This window comes from Ursus arctos, unplaced genomic scaffold (assembly GCF_023065955.2).
Source record: "Ursus arctos isolate Adak ecotype North America unplaced genomic scaffold, UrsArc2.0 scaffold_19, whole genome shotgun sequence".
In the NCBI taxonomy this organism is placed as follows: Eukaryota; Metazoa; Chordata; class Mammalia; order Carnivora; family Ursidae; genus Ursus; species Ursus arctos.
In genome coordinates, this window is record NW_026622863.1 from 47,829,770 (window position 1) to 47,854,305 (window position 24,536).

The following is a 24,536-nucleotide window of genomic DNA, read 5'->3' on the forward strand; positions in this document are numbered from 1 at the left end:
GCATGCAGTAGGAGCCAAATTAATGCAGCTGTTAAGACCTTTCCCCCATCTTACAAAAGTGGAAATTGAGGCTCAGAGTAAGGTCAGAGCTGCTCAGGGAACCAAGAAAATGTTTGCAATCTAGAAAAATTGGGGTACCGTGTTCGTAACAACCAAAGAGTAGAAACAACCTATGTGTCCATCTGCTGATAACGTGGGTACGTAAAATGTGGTGCATATGTACGTGGCAACGTTATTCGACAGTGAAAGGGAAGGACGTACCGACACAAGCTACAAGGTTCACAAGGTTCACATGGCTGAACCTCAAAATATTATGCTAAGTGAAAGAAGAGAGACACAAAAGAGCCCATGTTTATTCACAAATAGCCAAAGTATGGAAAGAGCCCCCATGTCCATCCCCAGAAGGATGGATAAAGAAAATGTGGTCTCTCCTCACTTCGGAATACTATTCAGGCTGAAGAAAAGGAAATCCTAACCCTTTGCGACAATACGGATGGAGCTGGAAGACATTCTGCTGAGGGAAATCCACCGGTCATGGAGGGACGGATTCTGCATGGTTCCACTTCTGGGAGCGCTCTCAAATGTTCCAACTCGCAGAAGCCGACGATGGGAGGGTGATTCCAGGGGAGGGGGCCCCAGGTTATACGGGGAGTCGTTTAATGGCGATACGGCTCGTTGTACACGATGAGTGAGCTCCAGAGATCGCTGTGCAACATTGTGCCTCTGGTGAACGATACTGTGTCGTTCACGTAAGGGGCCGGCTCGGTCAGAGAAGCGTGTGCCTCTTGATCTCGGGTCATGAGTTCGAGCCCCATGTTGGGTGTTGAGATTACTTAAATAAATAAAACTTTTTAAAAAACGTGTTAAGAGGGCAGATCTCATGTTAAATATTCTTTTTTTTTTTTTTTAAGATTTTCTTTATTTATTTCAGAGAGAGAGCAAGCATGAGTGGGAGGGACAGAAAGAGAGAGAATCTCAAGCAGACTCCACGCTGAGCACGGAGCCCGATGCGGGGCTCGATCCCAGGACCCTGAGATCACAGCCTGAGCCGAAACCAAGAGTCAGACGCTTAACCGACTGTGCCATCCAGAAGCCTCTCTCATGGTAAGTGTTCTTAACACACACACACACACACACACACACACACACTCTCTCTCTATGATCCCATTTATATGAAATGTCCGAAATCGGCAAATCCTACAAAGGCAAAAAGTAGACCAGTGGTCACCAGGGCCTGAGGGGGATAGACGGCTAAGGGGTACAGGGTTGCTTTTGGGGATGATGACAATGTTCTGACATTGACTGGGGTGATGGCTGCACAACTCGGCGAATATGCCAAGAGTGACTGAATCAGACCTTCAAAGGGATGAATTGTCTGGCATGCAAATCCTATTTCCGTAAAGCTCTTTTTAAAGGGGGGACCCAAGTCTGGAAAGAATACTGCCACACTGAGGTTCATGCGTGCTTTGTCAAATGCCTACAAATTGCAACCTGTCGTTCATTCCTCAACTCCTCTGTTGTACCTCGGTGACATTGGAGGTGTCCTCCTAGGAGTGGCAGTGAGGAGGGTACATCCTCTGGATGGCTCACCTTGGCCCGGGCAAAGAGAGGCTAAGCCGTTCGTTCCCCAGAGAGGGGCAGCTTCCTGCCCAAGGTCACACAGCCCAGAGGCTCCAAGAGTCCTGAGTCCCCACCTTCCTGAGTTGACATGTGGGTGAGGTTCCAACCCCAGCCCCAAAGCTGACCCCTGGCTGCCTTCTCCTTCCCACTTCTCAGGGAAACACACACAAACACACACACACACACACACACACACACACACACACACACACACCAGGAAGCATCCATCATAGGCTGTCCAACCAGGCCGGAGGGGCAGGGGTCAGCAGGGAGGTGACCTCAAGGTCTCCGCGGGGACCAGGATCCGGCGGGACTGGGGGTGAGAGACTGGAATTTTTCCCACCCTGAGATTTTCCTGCATCAACCCAGGAGGGCGCCCTGGATGCCGCCGGCCCTGCCCCCAACCTCCTTCCTCTCTTGACACAGCTTCCCGGCTGAGGATGGATGGAGGGGGGTGGGGTGTGCCAAGGTGGAACCATCAGGCCCAGGAACGAAGGAGAGGCACTTTGGGATTGACAAAATGAGGGACCCTGGCTGAGAGCGGCCGAGGGCCTGCCCCAGAGTCACGGGGCCTGGGGCCTCAGGGTAAATGGGATGGCTTGCCTGCTTCTGGCCTGTGGGGCCTCCCTCAGCCTCCAGTGCCCTGCCCAGGAGTTGGACCCCAGCCCAGCCTCGGGCGTGTGAGAAGCCCTTGGCCCTGGGCCCTGCCCCCGGTCCTTCCTCCCCCACACACTGGGGACTCAGCCCTTCCTTGTGTTAAATAGAAACCTCTTTATTCTAAGTATCGTACATTCCTTAATACATTGGACTGGGGCCAGACCTTGAGGTGAGGGGAAAGGGGGGGCCTGGGATACTTCTGTAGAGCTTTCCAAAACGCCACCCACCACACACTGGCCGGGAGCTGGTGCTGGGAATGGGCTTCGTGGCCTTGGGAAAGTCCTTGCTCCCTCCGGCCTGTTTCTCTTCTATACGGGGGGTGTAAGGATGGCCGAAAAGACCTCTGAGGATCTTTCCATCCCCGGGGTGTCTGTGGTCCCAGGCAGGGAGTCAAGAGGGGGCCCATACAGGAGGATGGTTTGTCAGCAGCAAAGATGGGGGGCACTGAGGTGGAGGGCTGGGAGAGTCTCAGCGTTGGGTAGGGGGCCGTGATGGAGACAGAGGCCGAAGCCGGGGCAGACAGGCCAAACCAGGCCTGGCCAGCCGGGAGAGGGGAAGGCGGCCCAGGAAGAGAGGGAGGCCGAGGCAGAAAGGTGGGCGGGGCACGGAGATGTCTGAGAAGAAGGCACGGTCCCGAGGGGGTGACAGGGCTCCCCCCTCAGACAGTTCCAGGTCCCGGGCCACAGCCAGGATCTCCTGGCGGGCGGCTGTGTTGTGCAGGCCGCGGATGTCGAGGAGGGCCGCCACGTGCTTCCGCCTGGGGGGAGAGGAAGGGACAGGTGCATGGGGTTCTCTATGCCAGACGCACACCAGCCCACCTGTGAACCCCACCTGGCCCCCATCCGTCCCAGAACCTGCCTTAGCTCTGGCGCCCCTTTAAAGCCCCTCTCCAGGTCCTTTCCCCATACTTGCCCCCCAGCCCTCCCCGTCCCAGCCCCCAGTCCCTCCCCATTTCTAGTCCCCCCAGACCCTCCTCCTACCAGCACGCCCTCCAGAACTTCGCTGCCAACCATTTCCAAATCCTTCCACTCATAACTGATTCCAGAACCTTCACTCTCCACCCAGCACAGGAGTCTTCCTTTGCCGCCTGGTCTTAGCTCCTGATTAACCTTCAATCTTCAGCCCCAACTCAGCTCAGACAGCCTCCGGGCTTCCTTCTGGTCCCCTCACACCTGCTTGAGCTCCGGGATCGGCAGCAACCCTAACTTCATCTTCATTCGCAAACTCCAACACCCCCCCACCATCACTCAGATGCTGCCCAGGAGGGCTCACCCACATTCCCATCCGAACCCTCACCTCCCCCTCCCCCCAGGCCAGGTCTGGAAGCTTCTCCGCCAATGCAGTTCCCCAGCCCGTATCCAAAACTAACTCAAGATCTGTCAGCCCAGAGCCCATGCAGGATGGTACCTTCATCCCCTTTATCACCCCTGACCCCAGCCCCAGAATCGTGCTCTAAAATTAACCTTGGGTGTAGGGGGCCCTCCCCTCACCCAGAAACTCTGTCTCAAAACGAACTCTATTTTCAACCCTTGCCCTTAAATCTATCACAACGGAGCCTTCCCTTCACCCCCATCTCAGCAACAGATGGTGGGGCCAAAACTCCAGGACCATCCCCACATTTCGACTCAAGAGCCTGACCCTAACAGTCATTTCCAGAACTTTCATTTCAGACAGAGCTCTGGGGCCTTTCCTACCCCCTTCGAGGCAGCTCAGCGTCTTCCCCTCCCCACACCCCTGGTTTGAAATCACCACTGCTCCAAAATTTGCTCATCCAAAAATGTGGCCCAGACAAGCTCCAAAGTCGGCTTTGGAAGCACTCCAAAAGCTCGAGAGCTTTCAAACTGAGCTTCGTGTTCAGAAGCAGATGCCAAATCAGAAGCCCCAGTCCAAGAGGAAGGCTGACTCCCCCCCTCCAAGGACTCCAGGGCTCCGTGTCTTCCCAAGGACAGAGAGCCCCACACCCCAGAGCCAGAACTGTCCTTCCTGCATCGCTTCCAGAATCCTCACCCTCCCCTCCAAGCCCTCAACCCTGGAGCCTAAACCCTGCTGGGGCCTCACTCCCTGGTGTTGTGGGGCTACACAGAATGTCTTAGAGCTGAAGAGCCCTGCAGGACTGCCACCACCAATGGCATGGGGTGGGGGGTGGCAATCAGGTGCACCAGCGTAAGAGCCAGCCTGCCCCGGGTTCAAGTCCCGCCTTTGCAACTTGCTGGCTGTGCCATTTGGGATAATCTGCTTAATTCCCGCCAGCCTCTAAGGATGCTTAGCATTTGAACAGCACTGCCATTACTTGAATATCATTTTCTAAAATAACTTTTATTATAGGCCCTACTTATAGAGTGCGCCAATAACATGCTTTCTTAGGTCTGACATAAGGACTCAATAAACAAGACTTGGTCTTGGTCCTGCTGTCCTGGTGGATGACCAGGGTAACGCTGGTGTTGACCGAGGATGAGAGAATTCCCCCCAACAATCCTATGGGAAGAGTGCTATTATCCCCAGGGAGAGGCTCGGAGAGGGTCCCACTGAGAGGAAACGCCCACCAGGATCTGAGCGGCGCCTGCTGCTGTCCCAGTGCGTGTGCGCCCCTGTGCCCGTGCGTGTCCCCGTGTCCCCCGTGGCTCCCCGGCTGGGCTGGCCCTTCCTGCCGCCGGCGGCCCCGCGCCCCCCTGCCCTGGGCTTCCTGTGACTGCCTGTTTGTTTGCGAGCTCTGGTGGTGGCGGCGGCGGCAGCGACGGCAGGAGAAGGAGGGAAATCGTATTAATAATGCCCTGGTTCCAGCAGGAAACGGCCGTCAGACACGCTCGCCGCCTCCCTCCCTCGCCCAAGAGCAGGAAACGCCAGGACGGATGCCAAGGCCGGGAGTCCTCGGCCTGGCGGCGGCAGTGCGAGCAACAAGAGGCCAGGCCGGCGTGGGGGTGGGGTGGGGGGCTCTCACCTGATGTCCGGGTAGTCCCGCACCAGCACCCCCACCTCCACCTGGATGCTGGGCGTGTCTTCCAGCTGCAGGACTTCAGCCAAATGGGGCACCACGGCGTCCAGCCACGAGGCCTGGGACTCCTGCAGGGGAAGGCCCCAGGCTCACACTCTGGCCCCAGGTCCCCCTCCTGGTAAACCGCACCCCTCCTGGCCTCCGTTTTCTCAGTAAAGCCGGGCAGAGGACAGGCCGTGATCAGAGGTTTGGAAGGATCTGGAAGCTTTGGAAATTTGAAGACAAATCCAATCTAAATGTATCTACTCCCAGTGTTGGGGATCATCAGGGGCTCGGGGACACCCCTCCAAACCTAGAGCTCTTTTGCAAAAGGTGACCCTTAGGGGAAAAGATTACTTGGGCGAGAGGTCTCCCTGCGTTCCCAATAAAATGACACACCCTTCGCCCCCCGCGATTCCAAGTACTGCAGACTACAAAGTCCTGGAAATGCGGATGAGTGAAGCCCTTCCGGTCCTGCTGATTACAACTGGGTACAAATAAGAGTTGGTCGTTTTAAATTCTTGGATTTGGGAACGCCAAGATTCTTGTGTTTCTGTTGCGTTTAGCTTCTCTCTGTGCTCAGGAGAACGGCCCCTGTTTTCGGGAGTGCGAGCTTTGCGCCAGGACTGAACTGATCCTAAACACTGGGCAGGACTGAACTGATCGAATCACCACCACCGGACCCGGGGCACACGATGCCGGTTTGCGCCGGGAGCAAGCCGACTTGTCCGCGTGCGGGGCCAGGATCAAAGTGTCACTGTGTACTGAAAATTGGGTGAAGGCCTCCTTCTAAGCCCCCCGCCCGCGGCTATCGGGTCCGGGTTCTCGGGAGCCCAGGTTTCCCGCGGTCTCGGAGCCCCCCGCCCCCGGGCCGCACTGACCAGCCGCCGGAACAGCCGCTGCAGCTGCGCCGCGTCCTCCCGGAGCCTCCCGGCCACGCGGCTGCGGGTCCGCGCCGAGCGACAGCGCAGGCGCCCGCGGAGCAGGGGCCGCACGTACTCGACCAGCGCCCGCCGGTGCAGCTCGGCCACCAGCGCCTGGGGACCGGGGGAGACGCAAGGGCTGCTGAGCAGCCGGTGACGCCCTCCCCGCTCCCCACCCGCCCGTGCCCACCCCGGGCACCCCACGGGAACCCCTCCCCTGCCCACAGGGCGCCGCGCCCCCTCGTCGCCCCCGGCCCCCCAAGCAGCCCTCCCGACTCCCAACGGTGACCTCTGCCCCCTCATCCGCTCTCCGACACCCCCTGCCGGCCCCCAAAGGGTGCCCGGTCCCAGCCCCTCTCCACGCTTTCGGGAGTTCTACCTCCCAGAGGCCCCAAACGTGTGCGCACCCCACCCTACACCCCAGTACCCGCGGATCTGCCTCCCCGCAGACCCCGCGCAGAGCGCCGCCCGTCTCACCGGAGAGGGCTGCTCCGCACCTTGAAGGGGTCTCCCCCCTGCGGAGTGCTCCCGCTCCCCCACTCTCACGCCCATCCCTCCCCCGACCAGCCCGCGCACCTGGTAGGGCTCATCCTGCATCCTGCGCAGGGCCAGGGCTTGAGCGCCCAGCGTGCCCACGATGCCATCCAGGGCCTCCGGGCTGTTCAGCCACTTCCGGCGCATCAGCTTGTTGAAGTGGGGCTAGGTGGGACAGAATGGGGGGATGGCTTTAGCTCTCCTCCCTTCCCCAGTCTTTCTCCATTTACCAATTCCACAGAGGAGAGCCGGACCAGTGCTGTGCCCTCCGAGGGCGCACGGTCCAGGGAGGGAGACAGACCATCCCCAAAGCTGTTCCCAGAGTGGTCAGGGCTGGGAAGAGGGAACACAGGAGTTTAGGAAGCCCAGAGCGGATGCCTGAGTCAGCACAGAGAGTCAAGGAGGGCTTCCTGGAGGAGGCGACACCAGAGCTGGGGCCTGAGGATGGTGGTAGTTAGCCAGGTGAGGGGTGTGGGAGGGGCGTGAAATCCACTGGGATTTCAGAGGGGTTTTCATGTCAGAGGATCAGAAACAGGGTCAGTGTAGCTGGCAAGACCATCTATATAATTTGCAGGGCCGGTACAAAATGAAAACGGAAGGCCCTTGTTCAAAATTATTAATAACTTCAAGGGGCGCCTGGGTGGCGCAGTCGTTGAGCATCTGCCTTCAGCTCAGGGCGTGATCCCGGCGTTATGGGATCGAGCCCCACATCAGGCTCCTCCGCTATGAGCCTGCTTCTTCCTCTCCCACTCCCCTTGCTTGTGTTCCCTCTCTCGCTGGCTGTCTCTCTCTGTCAAATAAATAAATAAAAATCTTTTAAAAAATTATTAATAACTTCAAGACAGCAAGGGCAGGGCAGCAAAGCAAGCTCGGGCTCTTCCAAGCAGGGGGTCCTGTGTGACTGCGCGGTTCCATGGAGCCCTGAAGCTGGAACAGGTGACAGGGAGACGGGGAGATGGGGCTAAGTGGGTGGGTGGGGCTGGAGCACACAGGGCTGTAAGGAGCCCCAGCTTCCTCCTGAGGGCACCGGGGAGCCATTGCAAGTTCAGAGCAGATGGCAGGGTTCAGGCTTATACAGAGATCTTGATGGGAGGGGCCAGGCTGAGGCAGAAATGCGGGGTACTGGAAGGAGAGGAAGGGGAGAAAGAAGTGGGTAAGAGGGGTGAGGAGGGAGAACGCAGAGCCCAGAGGGTAGAATTCATAGGATTTCTATGGGGGGAGGGGAGGGAGGCCCTTGGACGTAATCCAAGAGTTGGGACAAGCAGTTGGATCTGGGGGAAGTGGTGCTGTGGTCTGGGTGGACCCTGGGGAATGTGAGGTGCTGGGGACATCCAGGGTTGGCATCCACGGGGTCTAAAGCAGGTCCTATCCCATTCTGCCCTGCATCCACTTCCTACTCTCTCATTCCAACGGTAACCTGGTAGCCCAGCTGTCTGAACCTCCCAAAATGGGGCCTTTTGTCGAAAAGCAGGCATGAATTAAATGAGCTGATGCTCTCGCTGCAGCGCCGGGCTGAGGGCATGTCTCTGTTCCTATAAACCCTGTATTTTTAGGAAGGTATCAGCCGGAACCCGTGGTCTAGGACTGAGCTAAGTACTCTATAGCCGGGATCACTGCTTTCTCACAGCTGCCCGAGAAGCCTGGAATTCCTGTGTCCATTTTCCAGATGAGCAAACAGAAACCCCAAGAGGACCAGTGACTTGCCCCAGGTCCCCCTACTTGGACGCAGCACAGCCGGGCCAGGAATAAAGACCGTATCCCCTTCCCAGCACCCCCATCATCCCCCCACTCGCTCACTTTCCCGCACACACCTATCCATGTAGTCACTCAACAAACACTCTCTGAGCCCTTCCTGTGGCTCAGCCATGGGTGGGTGGCTGGGGACACACGGAGAACGCTTGGGGGACACAGTGCGGAATGAGACAAACAAAACTCCAAGCATTTGATCATCGTAAGCAGGTCCAGGGAGTCTGAATACTGATCTGATATTTGCTGATATTGGGGAAGTACTGTTCCCTGTGTTAGGTATGGAAACAGCACTGTGGTTATGCTCGTTTAAAAAAGGATCTCTTATCTTTTGGACATGCGGGCTGAAGTGTTGAAAGATGATGACAGGATGTCGGGGATCTGGGGGCAGGGGTGGGGTGGGGAGGTAGGGGGGGTAGGGGAGAGGTGAAACAAGATTGGCCAGGCGTTGTTAACTGGCTGGAGCTGGTCCACCAAGAGGCTATTCTGTCATTCTGCCTGCTTCTGTGTATGTTTGAAATTTTCCATAATAAAAAGTTATTTTAGAAACATTCCAACAAACCCTGCCCTTGAGAAGCTAACATTCCAGTGGGAGGAGTTGGATTGGGGAGGAGGAGAAAAAAAAGAAAAAAAAAAAAGCAAAGGCCATAGCAGAGTGCAGGTGGCCCTAAGTGCTTGGAGAAAAACATAGCAGGGAGTGGGGAAGGGAGTCTCCTCTTGGGGCTTCTATTTTAAATAGGGCAGTCGAAGGAGGTCTCAGGGAAAAGGTGACATCTGAGTCAAGGCTTGAAAGAGGGGAGAAGGGGAACGATGTGGCTGCTGGGGGGAAGAGGAATCCAAACAGAAGGGTCCCCAAGTGCAAAGGTACTGGACTATGTCTGTCGTGTGAAGGAACCACGAGGGGCTGGTAGGGCAGGAGCAGAGGGAGGAGGCAGGCGGGAGGAGGCGAGGTCAGAGAGGGAAGGGTCAGATCATCCAGGGACTTGGGGGCCACAGGAAGGACTTTAGCTTTAGCTCTGAGTGAGCTGGGATGTACAATGTGGATCGAGCGTGTGTTACGGCCAGGCACACACACACCTCTGTCTCATTCCCAGACACTCCCACTGCTCTGCCCATACTCTCACCCACCTCCGACCCCACAGACTGCCGCCCCTTCTGGGCACACGCAGGAGACCCGAGGTAAATAGGGCTCTGGGATCTAGGAGAGGCTGGGCAGGGATCTGGGGGCCCTCAGTGGGGAGGGGCTCCACCCAATCCCCAAGGCCCCTTCTGCTGGTAGCTCTCCATCCTCCTTTTGACCATATCCTCCCCTCTCTTCCTTCCTGCAGCCCCCTTTGCCCCCCCAAATGACCCAAACAGGCCATCACCCCCTACCGCCTGCCTGCTTCCTGAACACTGAGTCATGGGCTGAAAGGAACTGCAGGTTGGCGGGGTGCTCCCCTGTCCTGGTACACACATACCCCTCCCCCCGCCAGCCCCCTGCCTCACTCACCTGCAGCTCCTGGAACAGCAGGTCAACCAGGACTCGGTGGCAGAGCCGGGTCACTCGGTCCAGAGCGCTGGCTGCTGCTTCCCGGGCTGGCTCACTTTCGGGGGGCCCCACCCGAGCCAGGCGCTCTGCCAGAGCTCTGTGGGGATCAGAGGAGCCAAAAGTCAAGGAGCCCCAATATTCAGCTCAACTGCTGGGACCTCTCTCCCTCCTTAGATGGACTTAGTTTGTGGGGCACAGGAGGGACAGGTCAGATGGGGAGCTGGGGAAAGTCAGGGGCTCTGGGGAGAGTCTGGGGGCTGAGCAGTATCAGGGGATAGCTGGGAGGCTGGGGGGATGTGGAAACTCTGTGGAATGTGATTCTAAACATCTCTAATTCTGAAATCCTACCCTTCCCATTTCTCTTAATGATGACCTTCCATCACTGAAAGGACCGTAACCTGGTCTGAGGGCAATTTGGCATTTTCTGCCCAAAATCCCAGCAGGCTCCTTTCCCGGCATGTGTCCCTCAGGGTCCCCACATTTGTGGGAATTGACAGGTGTGCCAGGTTTTTCTCTGCCAAAGGGTGGAGCTGACTCTCCATTCATGGGGGACAGTAAATACATGATGGTATATCTAAACAGTGGAACACAGTTCAGATCTTACAAGGAAATGTGGGAACTCCATGTGCTAACAGGAAAGTCTCCAAGCTCTTAAGGGGAAAGGCACAAAAGTGTGTTCAATGGTCTACCACTTGCAGGTGTTTTTTTTTTTTTTAAGGAAAAGGAATAATATGTATTCACACAGTGAAATATATTCACTTGTGAATATAGATGTAGTGAACACATGAAATATGCATATGAACACACACAAATATGCATATGCATGAGGTATGCATATGCACGCATAGAGTTATTTACACGTATTTACGGGTAAATATATCAAATGCCCCAGCAGAGATATGGCAGACTCTAGCAATAAGCAAGGTGGGGAGCGTGTAGGAGGGAGGCTTTGCACTGTATGCCCTATTGTATCTCTAATTTTGACCCATGTGAATGCATAACCGATTTTTCAAATGCATGAAGAATGAGTTAATAAAAAAGGAGAGTAAGATAAAAAGGCAAAAAAAAAGAAATCTGTAATTCCTAGAGTGTTCGAGTCTGGCTTCTAGGTGTCTATAATTAGAACACTCCCTTGTTCCAATCACTCCAGAATTCTAGCGCTCTGTGATGCTAAGGTTCTTTCTAGGACTGCCTAGGGTTTTATGCTTCTAAGGCCCCATGTGCCTGTCGCTCTGGGCGAGCTCTGGGATCCCTGCCTGGAATCTGGGCACCCCCATTCAGCTTGTCAGGGCCACTGGCCCTCTCCCCACCCCCACCCCCACTGTGTGCTCTCACCTCAGTGGGGGCCCACAATTGACGAGGGAAATGGTCCTGCTGATGTAGGTGTCAGGTAGCAGCTCCCGTACTCCTGGATGCTCGTGGAATCGCTCCACCCGCTGCTGGAAGCTGGGGACAGGAGAAAGGGTGGGCGTGTGACAGATGGATCACCGCTGGAGAAGAGTCTCTGGCTGGGCACTCGGCCCCGCAAAGCCTGTGATCCTCACTGACGCGCCCCTGCCCTTTCTTACTTGGTTGCCTTTCATCTCTCCTCTCTCTTTTGGATCCTGGGTACTGATGCCTCCCCCCCCCAGCCCTGTGCCCCTGCCCCCCCCCCGCCCTACATACCTCTGCAGGAATTCCGCCAGCCCCCCCAGGCAACAGTGGGCCATCCGCTCCCCAAACTCCTGGCTGATGCGGGGTGCTCGCTCTGTATGCTCTTCCAGCAGCTGCGGTCCATGGAGAGGAGAAGGGGTGAGGAGGGGGGAGGTCCTGCTTTCCCACCCAGGCACTGTTCCCGCTGATTCTCCTTCCTCTTCCCCACCCCCTACCTCGCACACATCCTGCGCCAGGCTGCTGGGCCGGTCCTCCGTGCTCCCCCAGTACTCCTCATTCTCCTGCAGCACCCGAAGCAGGGCAGCGCGCGTCTGAGCCTGGAGTGGGAAGGTGGGGGGAAAGGCAGGAGTCAGGGGCGCCTGGGAGCCTCTCCCTCCTTCCCCCCCCACCATGGTCCCCACACCTTAGCCCCAAGCATGTCTTGCTTGGTTCTACTCCTGAACTTGTCAAGGTTACATTGAGGAGGGAGGCTGGTCCAGAAAACCTCCCCAGCCCTTTGCATCCCTAAGTCTGTGATTTGGAGCTTCATACTAAGAGTCTGTAGTTTTTGGGGACGCCTGGGGGGCTCAGTTGGTTAAGCATCTGCCTTTGGCTCAGGTCATGATCCCAGGGTCCCGGGATGGAGCCCTGCACAGGGCTCCCTGCTCAGCAGAGAGCCTGTATCTCCCTCTGCCTGCTGCTCCCTCCACTCGTGCTCTCTCTCACTCATGCTCACTCTCTCAAATAAATACATAAAATCTTTTTCTTTTTTTAAAAAGAGCCTGGAATCCTCCATCTGATAGCCAGAGAGTTTGAGGGTCTATTGTCTCATTATTTGACGGTCCTAAGGCTCTGGTCCCCAGGTTCTGCCAAACAATTTGCTCAAGAGTCAGATTCTATGATTCCAGAATTCCAAGGGTCTGGGATTCTAAGGTTCATGCATCTCTGGTTCTCTGGTCCCATGTTCCCTTCGATGAATCTGAGAATCTAGGTATGTTGGAGTCTGAGATTCTAGGCTCTTAGGTTACAAAGATTCTAATTCCTATGGCTGAGGCAGGATGGCATTCAGGTGGGAAACAGCCCTGTGGCCAGGCTGGGTGTTCATGGCTGGACCATTCTGCTGAGTGGTACCCATGCCTGGCCAGTTATTAACCACACTGACTGTCTGCCCGGCTTGGGTGCAGAGCTTGCTCTGATGCCCTCCTTCGGCTAGTCTTTGTGACTGTGAGCTGAGCTTCTGTGGCTGACCTTGCTCTAAGATTTGAAGTATGGGAATGTATCGAACCTTTACTGATGCTCTCTATGCCTGGCTGGCTGCTTGCGTAGCAACAGCAAACCTAAAATAGAAGTGATCAGTACGGGCTTACGTTTCTGTGTCTTTGGGGCAGAACTCAGAAGTCTGCGGAAGAGGGAAATGGGAGTAGCAAAAGGGGGAGAGGAGAGGCCCCTAAACCCAGTGAGAGCCCTCCCTCCCTGCAGAGAGCTCCCTGCTCCCAAGTCCCCCAGTACCTTAACGTCTGTGACACATTCATCCTCCAAGCCCCGCAGGGTGCCGGGAGACAGAAGGGGTCCCAGCTCCCCATTCTCCAGGGCTACCAGGTCCACCAGCCCTAGGACCTCTCTGGGAATGGGGGAACAAGAGACAGGGAGGTCTGTGAGAGGGGGATCTGGGCAACTGAACCCCTCCACACCCAGTGTGTTTGTGACCCTGGGCCACTCCCTTCCTCTCTAGGGACTGGCTTTGCTCATCCCTCAAAGGAAGTCTCTGGAATTGTTGCTCCCCTGGCTCCAGCTCTCTGAGTCAGTTCCCTGATGAATGGTGTCCGGGCAAGACTTGCAGGGGTCAAGTCCAGGCTTGATGGTCTGGCACGCAATATCTCACCCATGATCTTCACCAGACAGAAGCTCCCTCCCACCTCCGCTCCTTGTCCCTACCACCTCACCTGGCCTTGGAGGCCTCCCCGGTCCAGCCCTCACTCCCCGATACTACAGTCTTGCACACCTGGCCTGCGTGATACCATCAGTCTCCCTATCCCCCCCACCCACATGCACCCCAAGCTTTTGCCCGTGGCATCTTCTCAGCCAGAAGCACCGTCTTCCTACTCCTGCCCCGCCATTCCAGGAAGCTTTCCAGACTCCCTGTCCTGCCTCCGTCTCTCCTAGGTGGTGGGAGAGTGTCCTTAACACATATTCCCAAAGGGGATCTAGGAGGTCGATGTCACTAGCTGTTGCTTTCCCATTCTTCTAGTGACAGCAGGATGATTTTGTTTGAGGAAACACCCTGCCCACTCGCTTGGCAACATGTGGTTTGGGTGTGGCCAGCTCCCTTCTCCCTGGAGTGCGTAGGTGACCTAGTCATGGCTCACCATTCTCCATCCCCTGGCCACAAGAAGGGGTACGTTTGAGGATCCAAAGTCTCGACAGTTTGAAGATTTTAGGATTGGGAATATCAATGGTGCTGAGGTTCTAAGGGCTAAGGTTATAGAATTCAAGGGACCAAGAGGGTTACAGTCCTAACCCTGGAAGGATCCATAGTATCAGAGTTCTAGGCTCTAAAGAGGGGATGAGGCTAAGGTTTAGGATTTGAAGTCTCATTGATGCAAAGGTTCTAGGATTGAAATTGTCAGTGCTCAAGTTCTAAGATTGGAAGAATCAACAAGGCTACTGCCCTAGGATCTAAGAAATAGCAGTGTAGGGGTTCTAGAATTCTGAGGGTCAACTATGCCAAGATTTTAGGGATGTTGGCGCTAAGTTTTTAATATTTAAGGATTAGTGGTGTTAAGGTTCTAGGACTGAAAGGGTCAATGGTACAAAGGTTCTAGGATGAGAACGATCAACAGAGCTAAATTCTAGGACCAGAAGGGTGAACAGTACTGGGATTCTAATAGTATACATGTCAATGATGCTAGGGGTCTAGGACTGGAGGGGTCCACAGCACTGAGCTTCTAGAACTGGAAGGGCCAATGGTGCTCATAGGTTCTAAGTCTGGAAGGGTGGGAGGTGTTAGGGTTCTAGGACTGTGCGGATCAATGGTCAATGTTGCTGAGATTCTAGGAGTTTAACTGTCAATGATGTGACGGTTCTACGGTTCTACGCCTGGAAGGGTCAATGGTGCTGATTTTAAGAATGGAAAAATAACAATGCAAGCCTTCTAGAACAAGAAGGATCGAAGATGCCTAGATTCTAGGACTGGAAGGGTGAGCAGCGCTAGGATTCCAAGGGTGGAAGTGTTGAGATGCTGAGGTCCTCCGGCTGGGGGCGCTGAGGTTTTAGAACTGGAAGGACTGATGTCGCTAAGGTTCTAGCAAGGAGTGGTGCCTGGGTGGCACAGCGGTTAAGCGTCTGCCTTCGGCTCAGGGCGTGATCCTGGCGTTGTGGGATTGAGCCCCACATCAGGCTCCTCTGCTACGAGCCTGCTTCTTCCTCTCCCACTCCCCCTGCTTGTGTTCCCTCTCTCGCTGGCTGTCTCTATCTCTGTCAAATAAATAAATAAAATCTTTAAAAAAAAAAAAAGGTTCTAGCAAGGAAGGCTGAATAGCTCTCAGACGCTTGGATTGTAAATGTCACAGTGCTGAGGACTGGAAGGGTAGATGTGTTAAGGATGCAGGAGCGGAATGGTGCTTTTCTTCTAGAACTGGAAAGGTCCACGGTGCTAAGGTTCTAGGGGTGTAAGTGTCCACCATGCAAAGGTTCTAGACCTGGAAAGATCACCAGTGCCACCGTTCTACGACTGCAAGGGTTGGTTGTGCTACACGTCCAAGGGCGGAAGTGTGGATGGCGCTGAGGTCCTTGGACTGGAAGGGTCCACAGGGCTAAGGTTCTCAGACCGCAAGGTCCTGATGTGTTAGAACTGGAGAGACCGATGTTGCTAAGGTTCTAGCTCGGGCAGGGTGGACCGCGCTCAGAGGCTCGGAATGTCAATGTCTCAAGCGCCGAGGACCGGAAGGGTCAACGGTTTGAAGATTCTAGGATTGAAGAGTCCTTAGCAAGTGAAAAGGCCAGGGCTGGGGGAGCGTGTGTTGGGGCGAGGGAGGGGGTTCTGGGCGACCCGGGGGCAGCCGGCCCCGCCTCACCTGGGGTACACTTGGTTGTGCCAGTGCAGCAGCGCGTAGCGGTCGGCCAGCGGCAGCCTCCGGCGGGCGGCGGCCCCGAGCCACTCGGCCAGCGCGCCGTGGTAGCCGCGCAGGTAGACGCCGAAGGCGCCCAGGCCGGCGGGGTAGGCGGGCGCCAGGCGGCCCCGCACCACGCCCATGTCCTCCAGCAGCCGAGCCCGCAGCGCCTCCAGCTGCCCCGCCAGGCCCCCGGGCGCCCCGGGCGCCGCCGCCTCCAGCCGCTCCCGCGCCGCGCGCCCCACCGCCTCGGCCCAGCGGGCGCGCAGCTTGCGGGCGGCCCCGGGCCCCCGGCGCCCGTCGGCCGCCTCCTCCTGCAGCAGCACCTGGCCCAGCTGTGCCACGGCGCCCGCCCCGGCGCCCGCGCCCGGCCCGGGGCCCGCCAGCGTCTCGCGCACCAGCGCCCACAGCTCGCGCTGCAGGGCCTCGTACAGCAGCGCCACGTCCCGCGCCCGGCGGCCCCCGCCCGCGCCCTCCGCCCCGGGCGGCCCGGGCGCGCCGCCCCCCGACGACGCCAGCTCCTCGGCCTCCAGCTCCAAGATGTGCTCGTCGGCTCGCGCCAGCTCGCGCTGCTGGATCAGGCTCAGGATCTCCAGCACTGTGGGGGCAGAGCGAGAGTCAGGGCGAGAAAAGAGGTCGGGCAGGCCCGGGGTGGGGATCGGGGGTGGGGGGATGGGAAGGGGGAGGTGACGGGCCGAGAAAGGAGTCTGGGACGTCCCGGGAGGAGGGGTTGAGGGACGGGTGTCGGGCGAGGGAGGCGGGGGGCAGGGTGAGGGAGGAAGGAGGTCGAGGGGAACCCAGGGGTGAAGGATGAGGAGAGTAGGGACAGGAAGACCAGAGAGGGGTAGGAGATGAAGGGGCGGGGAGAGAGGGATCGCTTGGGAAATGAGGGAGAGGGCCAGGACCTGGGGGAAGGGAGGGGAGAGGGTTAGGGACGGGCAGAGGGGGGTGGGCAATTGAATAGGTATCTGGATAAGGGAAGTAGGTCAAAGGACCAGAGTATCATCAGACTAGGAAGAGGATGGGAGGGGGCGGGGGGGAGGGGGAAGTGGGGGTAAGGGGTTGAGGCAGAAGGGAGAGGGTCAGGGGGCAGGGGATGGCAGAGGGTATTGGGGAGTGGTTTATGATATGAGAAGGGGTCAGGGTATTTGAGGGGCAAGGGCAGGAAAAGGGCATCAGAACTAGAGAAACACATCTGGGCAGTGGGTGGGCTGGTGGAAGGCCGGTCTGAGCCAGGTAGGGGGAGAGGGTGGATCAGGAAGCAGAGTGGAGGCTTGGAGGTGGGGAGAGGTTAGCAAGACCAGAGATGGGGGGTCTTCTGGGGGTGGGAGAGCTGTGGGGGTGATTTGAGACTCTGAGTTCAGACTCCCCCAAGAGCCAGCCCCATGAGGTTGGGAGGCCTCTGCGTGAAGGCAAAGGGAGGGTCCTGGTGGCCCAGGGTTACCCCGACACCTCCACCCCCCTCCACTTCCTCCCTGGCAGAGAAACTGTTTCCTGGCCAGCGCTATTTCTGCCCATCCGTTTCCAGAAGGCGGGGGCTCTAGTCACCCCCTCCTCACTCCCTCAAGTGCCCTCCCAGTCCCCAGGGAGCTGGGGCTGAAATAGCTTCTGGCCAGGATGTCCAGGGTGCACAGAAAGGGCTCTCCTGAGTCCCCGGTGCTGAGGCAGCATGCCCTGGAGTGGGGGGGGCTAGGAGTGAGGATGGGGTGAATGAAGGCAGGATGGAGCCAGGGCTGGGGATCAGAGATGGGACCGACAGAAGGGATGAGGGTGAGGTTGGGGTGACATCTGCAGAGGGGATGGGAAAGGAGTTGAGAATGACACCTGGGGTTTGGGGGGGCTGTGGAGACGAGGGTGGAGGTGGATTTAGGTGATAGTTGAGGATGGAAAGAAGGTGGTAATGGTTGTGAGTTTGAAGATGAACTTTGGACATGAGTTGGGGCCGGGAACGAGGGTGGAGGTTGGGAATGGGGGGTTCGGACCAGACTCTGGGTTGGGGTGGAGATGGGATTAAGAATCAAGGGGGAGGCTAGCTTGGGGTTGGGGGTGAAGGTGGGTGCTGAGATGGGTCTGGGTTGGGGGTTGGGCAGGAGGCTAAATCGGTGACCCAGTCACAGGTGTAGGCGGGACAGCCCTGACCCAGTGGGCGGGCGGTTGTCCTGGCTTTGGGCACAGGGATGGTTAAAGATGGCATTTGGACAGAGGGATGGGTTGGGAATAAGCACACAGATGTGTTCCAAGGTGGCGATGGCTGAAGAGGTTGGAATAAGTATGGGGTGGAAACCAAAAAGACATTGAAGAAGATACTGGGGTTTGGGGTAGTTTGGGGTTGAGGTTACAGACAGGTGTGGTGTCCCGAGTTGAATTGTGCAATCCCCCTCCACCAAGAGAAAGGGTGTTTGAAGTCTTAACCCCCCATACCTCAGAATAGGGACCTTATCTGGAGACAGGGTCTTTACAGAGGTAATCAAGTTAAAATGAGATCACAGGGTGGGCTCTAATCCAGTATGACTGGTGTTCTGATACAAAGGGGAGATTTGGACAAGAGACAGACACACACAGAGGGAGGATGATGGGAAGTCATAGAGAGAAGGCCGAGGGAAGACGAAGGAACAGGAGTGAGGTGGCCCCATGCCAGGGAGCTCCCAGGGTGCCTGGTGAAGCAGCAGGTGCAGGAAGAGAGGAGGAAGGGTCCCCCTGTGAGTTTCCGAGGATGCGTGGCCCTGCCAACACCTCGATTTCATACTTTTGGCCTCCCGAACTGAGAGAATAGATTTCGATAGATTAAGCCACCTGGTTTGTGGGACTCGATGACTATGGTGGCCCCAGGAACCGAACACAGACCATGGGGGATGCAGTTGGGAGATGCAGGTGGAAGGTGGACGTGAGTTGATGTAGGGATGAAGCTGAAGACGGAGGCTGGGGGTTTGGGACTGGGATGGCGCTAGGGTTGGGGTTCAGAGTGGGATGGAAAAGGAGAAGAGAGTGGGGGTGAGGGAGGAGGTGGAGGTGGGTGTTGTGGTCTGGGGCCGGGGCTGGGAAGGGGGTGGGGTACGGAGGTTAGGGAGAGGCAGAAGATCAAGGTTAGATGGGGAGACTTTGAAAGGAGATGGGATGGAGGTTGCATTTGAAGGGAGGGAGGGAAGGAGGGTTGAAACTAGGGGTAGGGAAGGGACTGGGAGGGGATGGGACCAAAGTTGGTGATTCACTTATCCCAGGATCTGGGGGTGAGGTTGAAGCCAATAGGGGTGGCAGGTGGAGAGTGGGATGGACTGGGGGTGGGTGTGGAGCTGGAGCTGGAGTGGGGGAGGGGGGCTTGGTAATGGAGATGAGGACCCCAGGGGGGCAGACTGGTGTCCCATGTGGAGCTGGGCAAACAGAGGTTGGAGAAGTGAACGGAGGTGGGGTCACAGGTGGAGGCCAGGTCTGGCCAGGGGTTCCCAACTCACCTGACAGAGGCTCCTTCATCTTTGGGGGCTCGGGGACCTTGGGCGGGGGCTCAGGAGCCGCCTCGCCTGCGGGCACTACCCTCTCAGCCAATGACGCCCGGCGGGGCTTGGGCCCACGTCCCAGTCTCAGGAAGGCCAGTCTTCGGGCAGCCTCCCCAGCTGCCTCCTCGTCGCCCTGGGCTCGGGTCCCCTGAAGCCTGGCCAGGAGACCAAAATCTGCCGAGCTCCTGCGTATCCCCGGCGTCAGCATGCGGCCCAGGAAAGAGCGGGGCTGCCCATCTCCGGGGCTGCCTGCCCGCCGGCCAGGGCTCCAGCCCAACCGGAAGGGGGCCAGGCCAGCCAGCTTCTCCAGGGTGGCGCGGCGGCGACAAGATGTTCCGTTGGGCAGGGTCCCCAGCTCCCCAACCTCCTCTTCCTCCAATCCTGGAACTTCCTCGAAGGGGTTCCGAGAAGACCTCAGGGGCAGCGTCCCCGCCCGGGGCACCTTAGGGTCTGCCACCCCCAGACTCTTCGGGATGGGCATTTTGACAGGCAGGGACCTGGGGAAACAACAGTCCATCAGTGGGATTGATGGCAGTAGTGGCGTTGATGATTGACGATAATGCCCCTGTGTGCCAGGCCCTGGTCTGAGCACCCACCAATCCCGTGAGGTTAGTGCTATTATTATGCCCATTTTCCAGACGATGCCCAAGGTCCCACAGCGATTCAGGGATGAAGCCAGCATTCACACCCAGACCTGTCGATTCCGGGGTTTCCCCCCAAACATTGGCATTCGGACCCTTTCCCTGCCTTACTCCTACCTGGAGGGTTCATCGTCTTTGTGGACCGTCCTAGTCCATGAGGAAATAGGCTCAGAGAGGGGAAGGGTCCTTCCGAAGCTGGCACAGCCCAGGAAGGGTGGAGGCAGCACAGGGACTGTACCCAGAGAGCCAGTCACTCACGTGGCCCCCTGCCTCAACTCCCCTGTCCCGCCAGCACACCCGTCACCTCTAGCCCACTCCGTTCATTTCTCGAGCAAAGCCTTCCTGGGAAATGTCCAGAACAGGCAAATCCATAGAGACAGAAAGGAGCGGTGGCCAGGGGCTGGGGGAGGGGGCTGGGGAGCGACCGGTTTCCTTTGGGAATGAAAATGTTCTGGAGGTACATAGTGACGATGGTTGACAACATTGTGAATGCACCAGATGCCACCGTATTGGACACTTTAAAAGTGGTTCGTGTGGTGGATTTTATGTTTTGTAGATTTTACCACCTTCCCCCCTCCCCCCGCAAAACGAAAACAAAAACAAAAAAGCTTTCTAGGTATTGGCCTGGTGCAGGCACTGGGGACACAGTGGTGGTCAAGGCAGACCCAGTTCTTGCCCTCTTGGAGCTTGAAATCTCCCAAAGTCTGCTCATCCCACCTCCTAAGTCCCTCATCTCCTCCCTCTCCGCGGCCCCCTGCCCCAGTCCAAGCCCCCTCCGTTTCCCCACTTCCTTCCTGGTTTCCAGGCTCTTGTCTTGCCCGCTCCTGCCCCAGCCCACCTTTGAGGACCTCATTAAAGCACAAACCTACCCCTCTCCTTCTCTTAACCTTGCATGGCTCCCCAGTGCCCTCAGGACAAAATTCAGCTGCCCTCACCTGCCAGCTGGGTACCTCCCCAGTGCTATCCCACATTCTCCTCCTCCTTGCTCCAGGCTCCTCCGGGTGTCAGACTTTGTTGATTCTTCTACAGGGAAACCTGTTCTCCCCACTCCATTCATGCTTTAGGACCCAGCCTCAAAGCCCCGTCCTCCAGGAAGCCCTCCCTGATGCCCAGGCTGAGTCGAGTCGCCTCCCTCAGGATTTCCCACATCCCAGGCCTGCCCACTCTGAGTTGTCACTGTCTGGGGATGAGTCTGGGTCCCCCACTGGACTGTGAAGCCCTGAGAGGACAGGGTCAGGCTGTCTCAGTCACCACTGTGTCCCCAGTTCCCAGGGCAGGCGCTCAGGAAATGAATGGGTGCTAAACAGGAAACAAAGTAGGAGGAAAGGACCTCATTCTTTGTGGGTGAGGAGGAGTCAAGCTGGAGAGGTCAGTAAAGAGCAAGCCATGCAAGGCCTCGAAGGGCCATGAGGAGGGACTTGGGCTTTTTCCCAAGGACACTGGGGAGCCACGGAAGGACACTTTTTAAAATGATGAAATAGTTTAAATATTCAGAAATTCAGAAAAATTTAGAAAACAAACACCCCCTATGCCTCCAATCCTATCAGCATCCAATGCAAACATTCGCTCTATTTGGTTCAGGTTGGCTTTTTTTTTTTTTTTTAAAGAATCAAGCATTACCGATGCACCGAACACCCCCCCTCCCCAACCCTGCGTGCTCCAGCCCTTCCTCAGGGAAAGCGGCATCCAGAATGTGGATCCATCCAAGCCGACTTTTTACCCTCTGCCTCCACAGACTTGTAGCCAGAAGTAATGTGTTGTTTCACGCAGTTTCAGACTCTATAAATGCTATCGTACTATGTGTATCCAGCAACCTGGTGCCCAGGGGCTGTCTTTTCGGCTCACGTACATGGGAGACGTATCCACGCCTCGCTCTGTGGCTCTAGGTGATTTCTCGCAAGTGTTGCGCGCTATTCCACTGTAGGGCTATGGCCAAACCGTGTCGGCTCTCAGCCATTCACACGTTCTCTTATTGCTGGACATGTAGGTTGTTTTGAACTGGGACACGTTCTGAGCAGGTGAGGGACAGGGTCAGGATCGGGCAGGTGGAGGGGAGGTGTGTGGAGCACCTGGAAGGAGGCCGATGCTCAGAGGGCCCTGAGTTGGCTGGGCTGTGAGGGAGAGCATCTCCTTTCATGGTGGAGACCCCCTTCTTTGCTGCCTGACTTCAGCCTCTAGACCTCAGCTGCTATTCCTCAAGCCTCTCTCCAGTCTCCATGTTCCCCTGTCCCGAAGGGAGGCAGTCACCATTGGCGACCCTTGCCTGGAGCCCCCATGGCTGTGGGCTATTGATACTAGCCCCGCATACACACACACACACACACACACACACACACACACACACACACACACCACACGCCACACGCTGATTTCTCTTTCATTTTCCAAACAGGCTTCTCCATGCTCCGTCCCACAGATGGCTTCACCATACCCCAGAACTGCCTCCATCATCCCCCCAAAACCCCACCTCCCCCTCAAAACGGGGGGGCTCCCACTTCCCTCTAACAGAAGTCAGCATTACCCAAACTAGATTTGCCCCCCACCACTGGCTCCCACGTCCACCCTCAAACTGGATCCCATACCCTCAAACCATTCCCAGCATCCTCAGACCCCACCTCAACAACTGAAAAGTGGCCCCCCTCGTCTCTCCCCTTCCTGGCTCCAACACCCGCCCCTGCAAACACTCCGACATCCTGCCCCCTCCAGCCCCCTCATCTGCCTCCCAGTGCCCAGCCCCTGACTCACTTCCGAGGCATCCCTCAAGCCCCCAGCCTCCTGACCTCCCACAGGATGTCTTGGCCACCAGCTTCCCTCTCTGGGCTCCGGCTCCTCCCCCTCCCCCCCCCCCCCCCCACCCCTGAGCTGCCAGCCTTTCCCCAAAGCCCTAAACCCTCCACGGGCAGCTTGACCCATTTGCAGAAGGCAGCACCTCCAGTCCCCAGGTCGGTATGAGAGAACAGCCCTCACACAGAGTCCACGCTGGACCCCGACCACACAACCCCAGCCAGACCTTGCCCCCAGACAGTCCTGTCACCAGCTAGCCTGTTTCAAGTTCATGTACATCTTCCTTCCGAACCCCACCTCCTGCTCCCTCTCCATCCCAGCCCTGTCTCCTCTCCCATCTCCAAGCCCCCATCCCTCTCTGGCCCAGCTTCCCACCTGACCTCAGAGGGCATCAGACCCAGCCGTGGCTCAGGTCTCGTCTCCCTTGATGGTCCAAGCTCTCCCGGCTTCTTTGAAGCTTCTCTGGATCCCCAGGGTCCCCAGATTCTTCTCTGCACCCTCCTTCTTCTCCCAGCTCCTCCTGCCCTCTCGCTGGCACCCTCCTGAGGTCAGACCCCTCATTCTCTCTTTCCCCACCCCCCCACCCCCTCCTCTCCTGGCTTCAGGGCATGTGTTCTCAGCACCTCTGGTCCAGCCCAGATCCAGGGGGCCCCCCAGGTTGGGGCATGCGGGTCCTGCCCCCTCCTCCAGCACACTCACCTCGTAGTCAGTGCCTTCGTCCCTCTGTCCCTGCTGCGGCTGTCCTGCCCTCAGAACTGCTGAGAGCTTGGAACTGGGGGGGGGGGGGTTAGAGGAGGTCAATTTCCTGTCAGGAAACCCCTCCCTCTCTGGGGCCAGGGGCGGGAAGGACTCTTTATCTGTCTGCCCTTTTAGGCCAAGCTGGGGTTGGGCTGGGAAGGACAAGGCCACAGTCCGGCCCCCACCCTCACCCCCACCCGGAATCGCCCCCCCCTCCTGCCTGCTCTTCACGCCTTCCAAGGTGACAACACCATCCTGGGCACCCTGGGGAGACACCCAAGGCTGGACACGGGCCCAGAGCTCTCCTTCGGGGTCCTCACTCTGGAGTAGAGACATGGAGGGAGGTTCTGCTGGCCCAGAAGCTGGGATTAGAGGCCAAAAGGGGGTGGCACTGGGCATGGCTTTGGAATTGTGGTTCTCTGTGGTTCTTTCTGCCTAAAAGGCCCTGTCCCCATGTCCCTGCATGGCTCCCTCCTTTGACATTACCCTGGCCTCAGCTCCAGCATTCGTTCCTCAAAGGAGACATTCTCTGAGCAGCGGAAACTCTTCTCCACACCCCCCATGCCCTCTCTTCCCCAGGGACTGGCTCTGATTTGTCAATTCCTCTATATCACCTTCCTCAATTTGAATAAGATTTCTCTGACTCCCTTATAGAGCTCTTTCTTTAAAAAAAAAAAGATTTTATTTATTTGTCAGAAAGAAAGCACAAGCAGGGGGAGCGGCAGGCAGAGGGAGAGGGAGAAGCAGGCTCTCCGCTGACCGGGGAATCCAATGAGGGACTTGATCCCAGGACCCTGAGATCATGACCTGAGCTGAGGGCAGATGCTTAACTGACTGAGCCACCCAGGTGTCCCTCCCTTGTGTAGTTTCTGACTCTCCCACTGGAATGTGAATTCAAAGCAGATTTTGCTTATCTTGTTCATCTCTGTATCCCTAGATATGTGCCTGGCACATAGTAAGTGCTCACTAAAGATTTATTAACCAAATGCACACATGGGGATAGATTAGAGCTAAGGATTGGAAGCTGGGGATGCCTATGGCAGGTGCAGTGGGGGCTGAGAATGTGTTGGGGACCGGGTGGGGTTAAATGCAGGATTAGGGTTACTTTTAAGGTTTTAGGTTTAGGTGGTCTTTCTGGAGCTCAGGCACAGTGTCCCTG

General features: G+C 57.0%; 1 protein-coding gene across 1 annotated transcript; it reads right to left on the reverse strand.

The window, feature by feature from the left end:
• Positions 1-938: 938 nt before the first annotated feature.
• Positions 939-23,400, reverse strand: EXOC3L2 (exocyst complex component 3 like 2). The gene is made up of 12 exons (XM_048223774.2): positions 23,339-23,400; positions 19,173-19,711; positions 15,688-16,321; positions 13,124-13,235; positions 11,851-11,952; positions 11,648-11,748; positions 11,318-11,428; positions 9,944-10,079; positions 6,748-6,870; positions 6,130-6,285; positions 5,216-5,337; positions 939-3,034 (listed from the first exon to the last, which is right to left on the reverse strand). The coding sequence occupies exons 2-12, from the start codon at positions 19,693-19,695 to the stop codon at positions 2,746-2,748; spliced, it is 2,409 nt and encodes an 802-aa protein (XP_048079731.1). The 5' UTR covers positions 19,696-19,711; positions 23,339-23,400; the 3' UTR covers positions 939-2,745.
• Positions 23,401-24,536: the final 1,136 nt, after the last annotated feature.

Coding starts and splice junctions, on each gene's coding strand:
- EXOC3L2 (XM_048223774.2), bottom strand. CDS start 19,695: ATGCCCATCCCGAAGAGTCTGGGGGTGGCAGACCCTAAGGTGCCCCGG. Junction 16,322..19,172: donor GATGAAGGAGCCTCTGTCAG/GTGAGTTGGGAA, acceptor CTGCCCCCACAG/TGCTGGAGATCCTGAGCCTG. Junction 6,871..9,943: donor TGCTGTTCCAGGAGCTGCAG/GTGAGTGAGGCA, acceptor TGTCCCACCTAG/CCCCACTTCAACAAGCTGAT.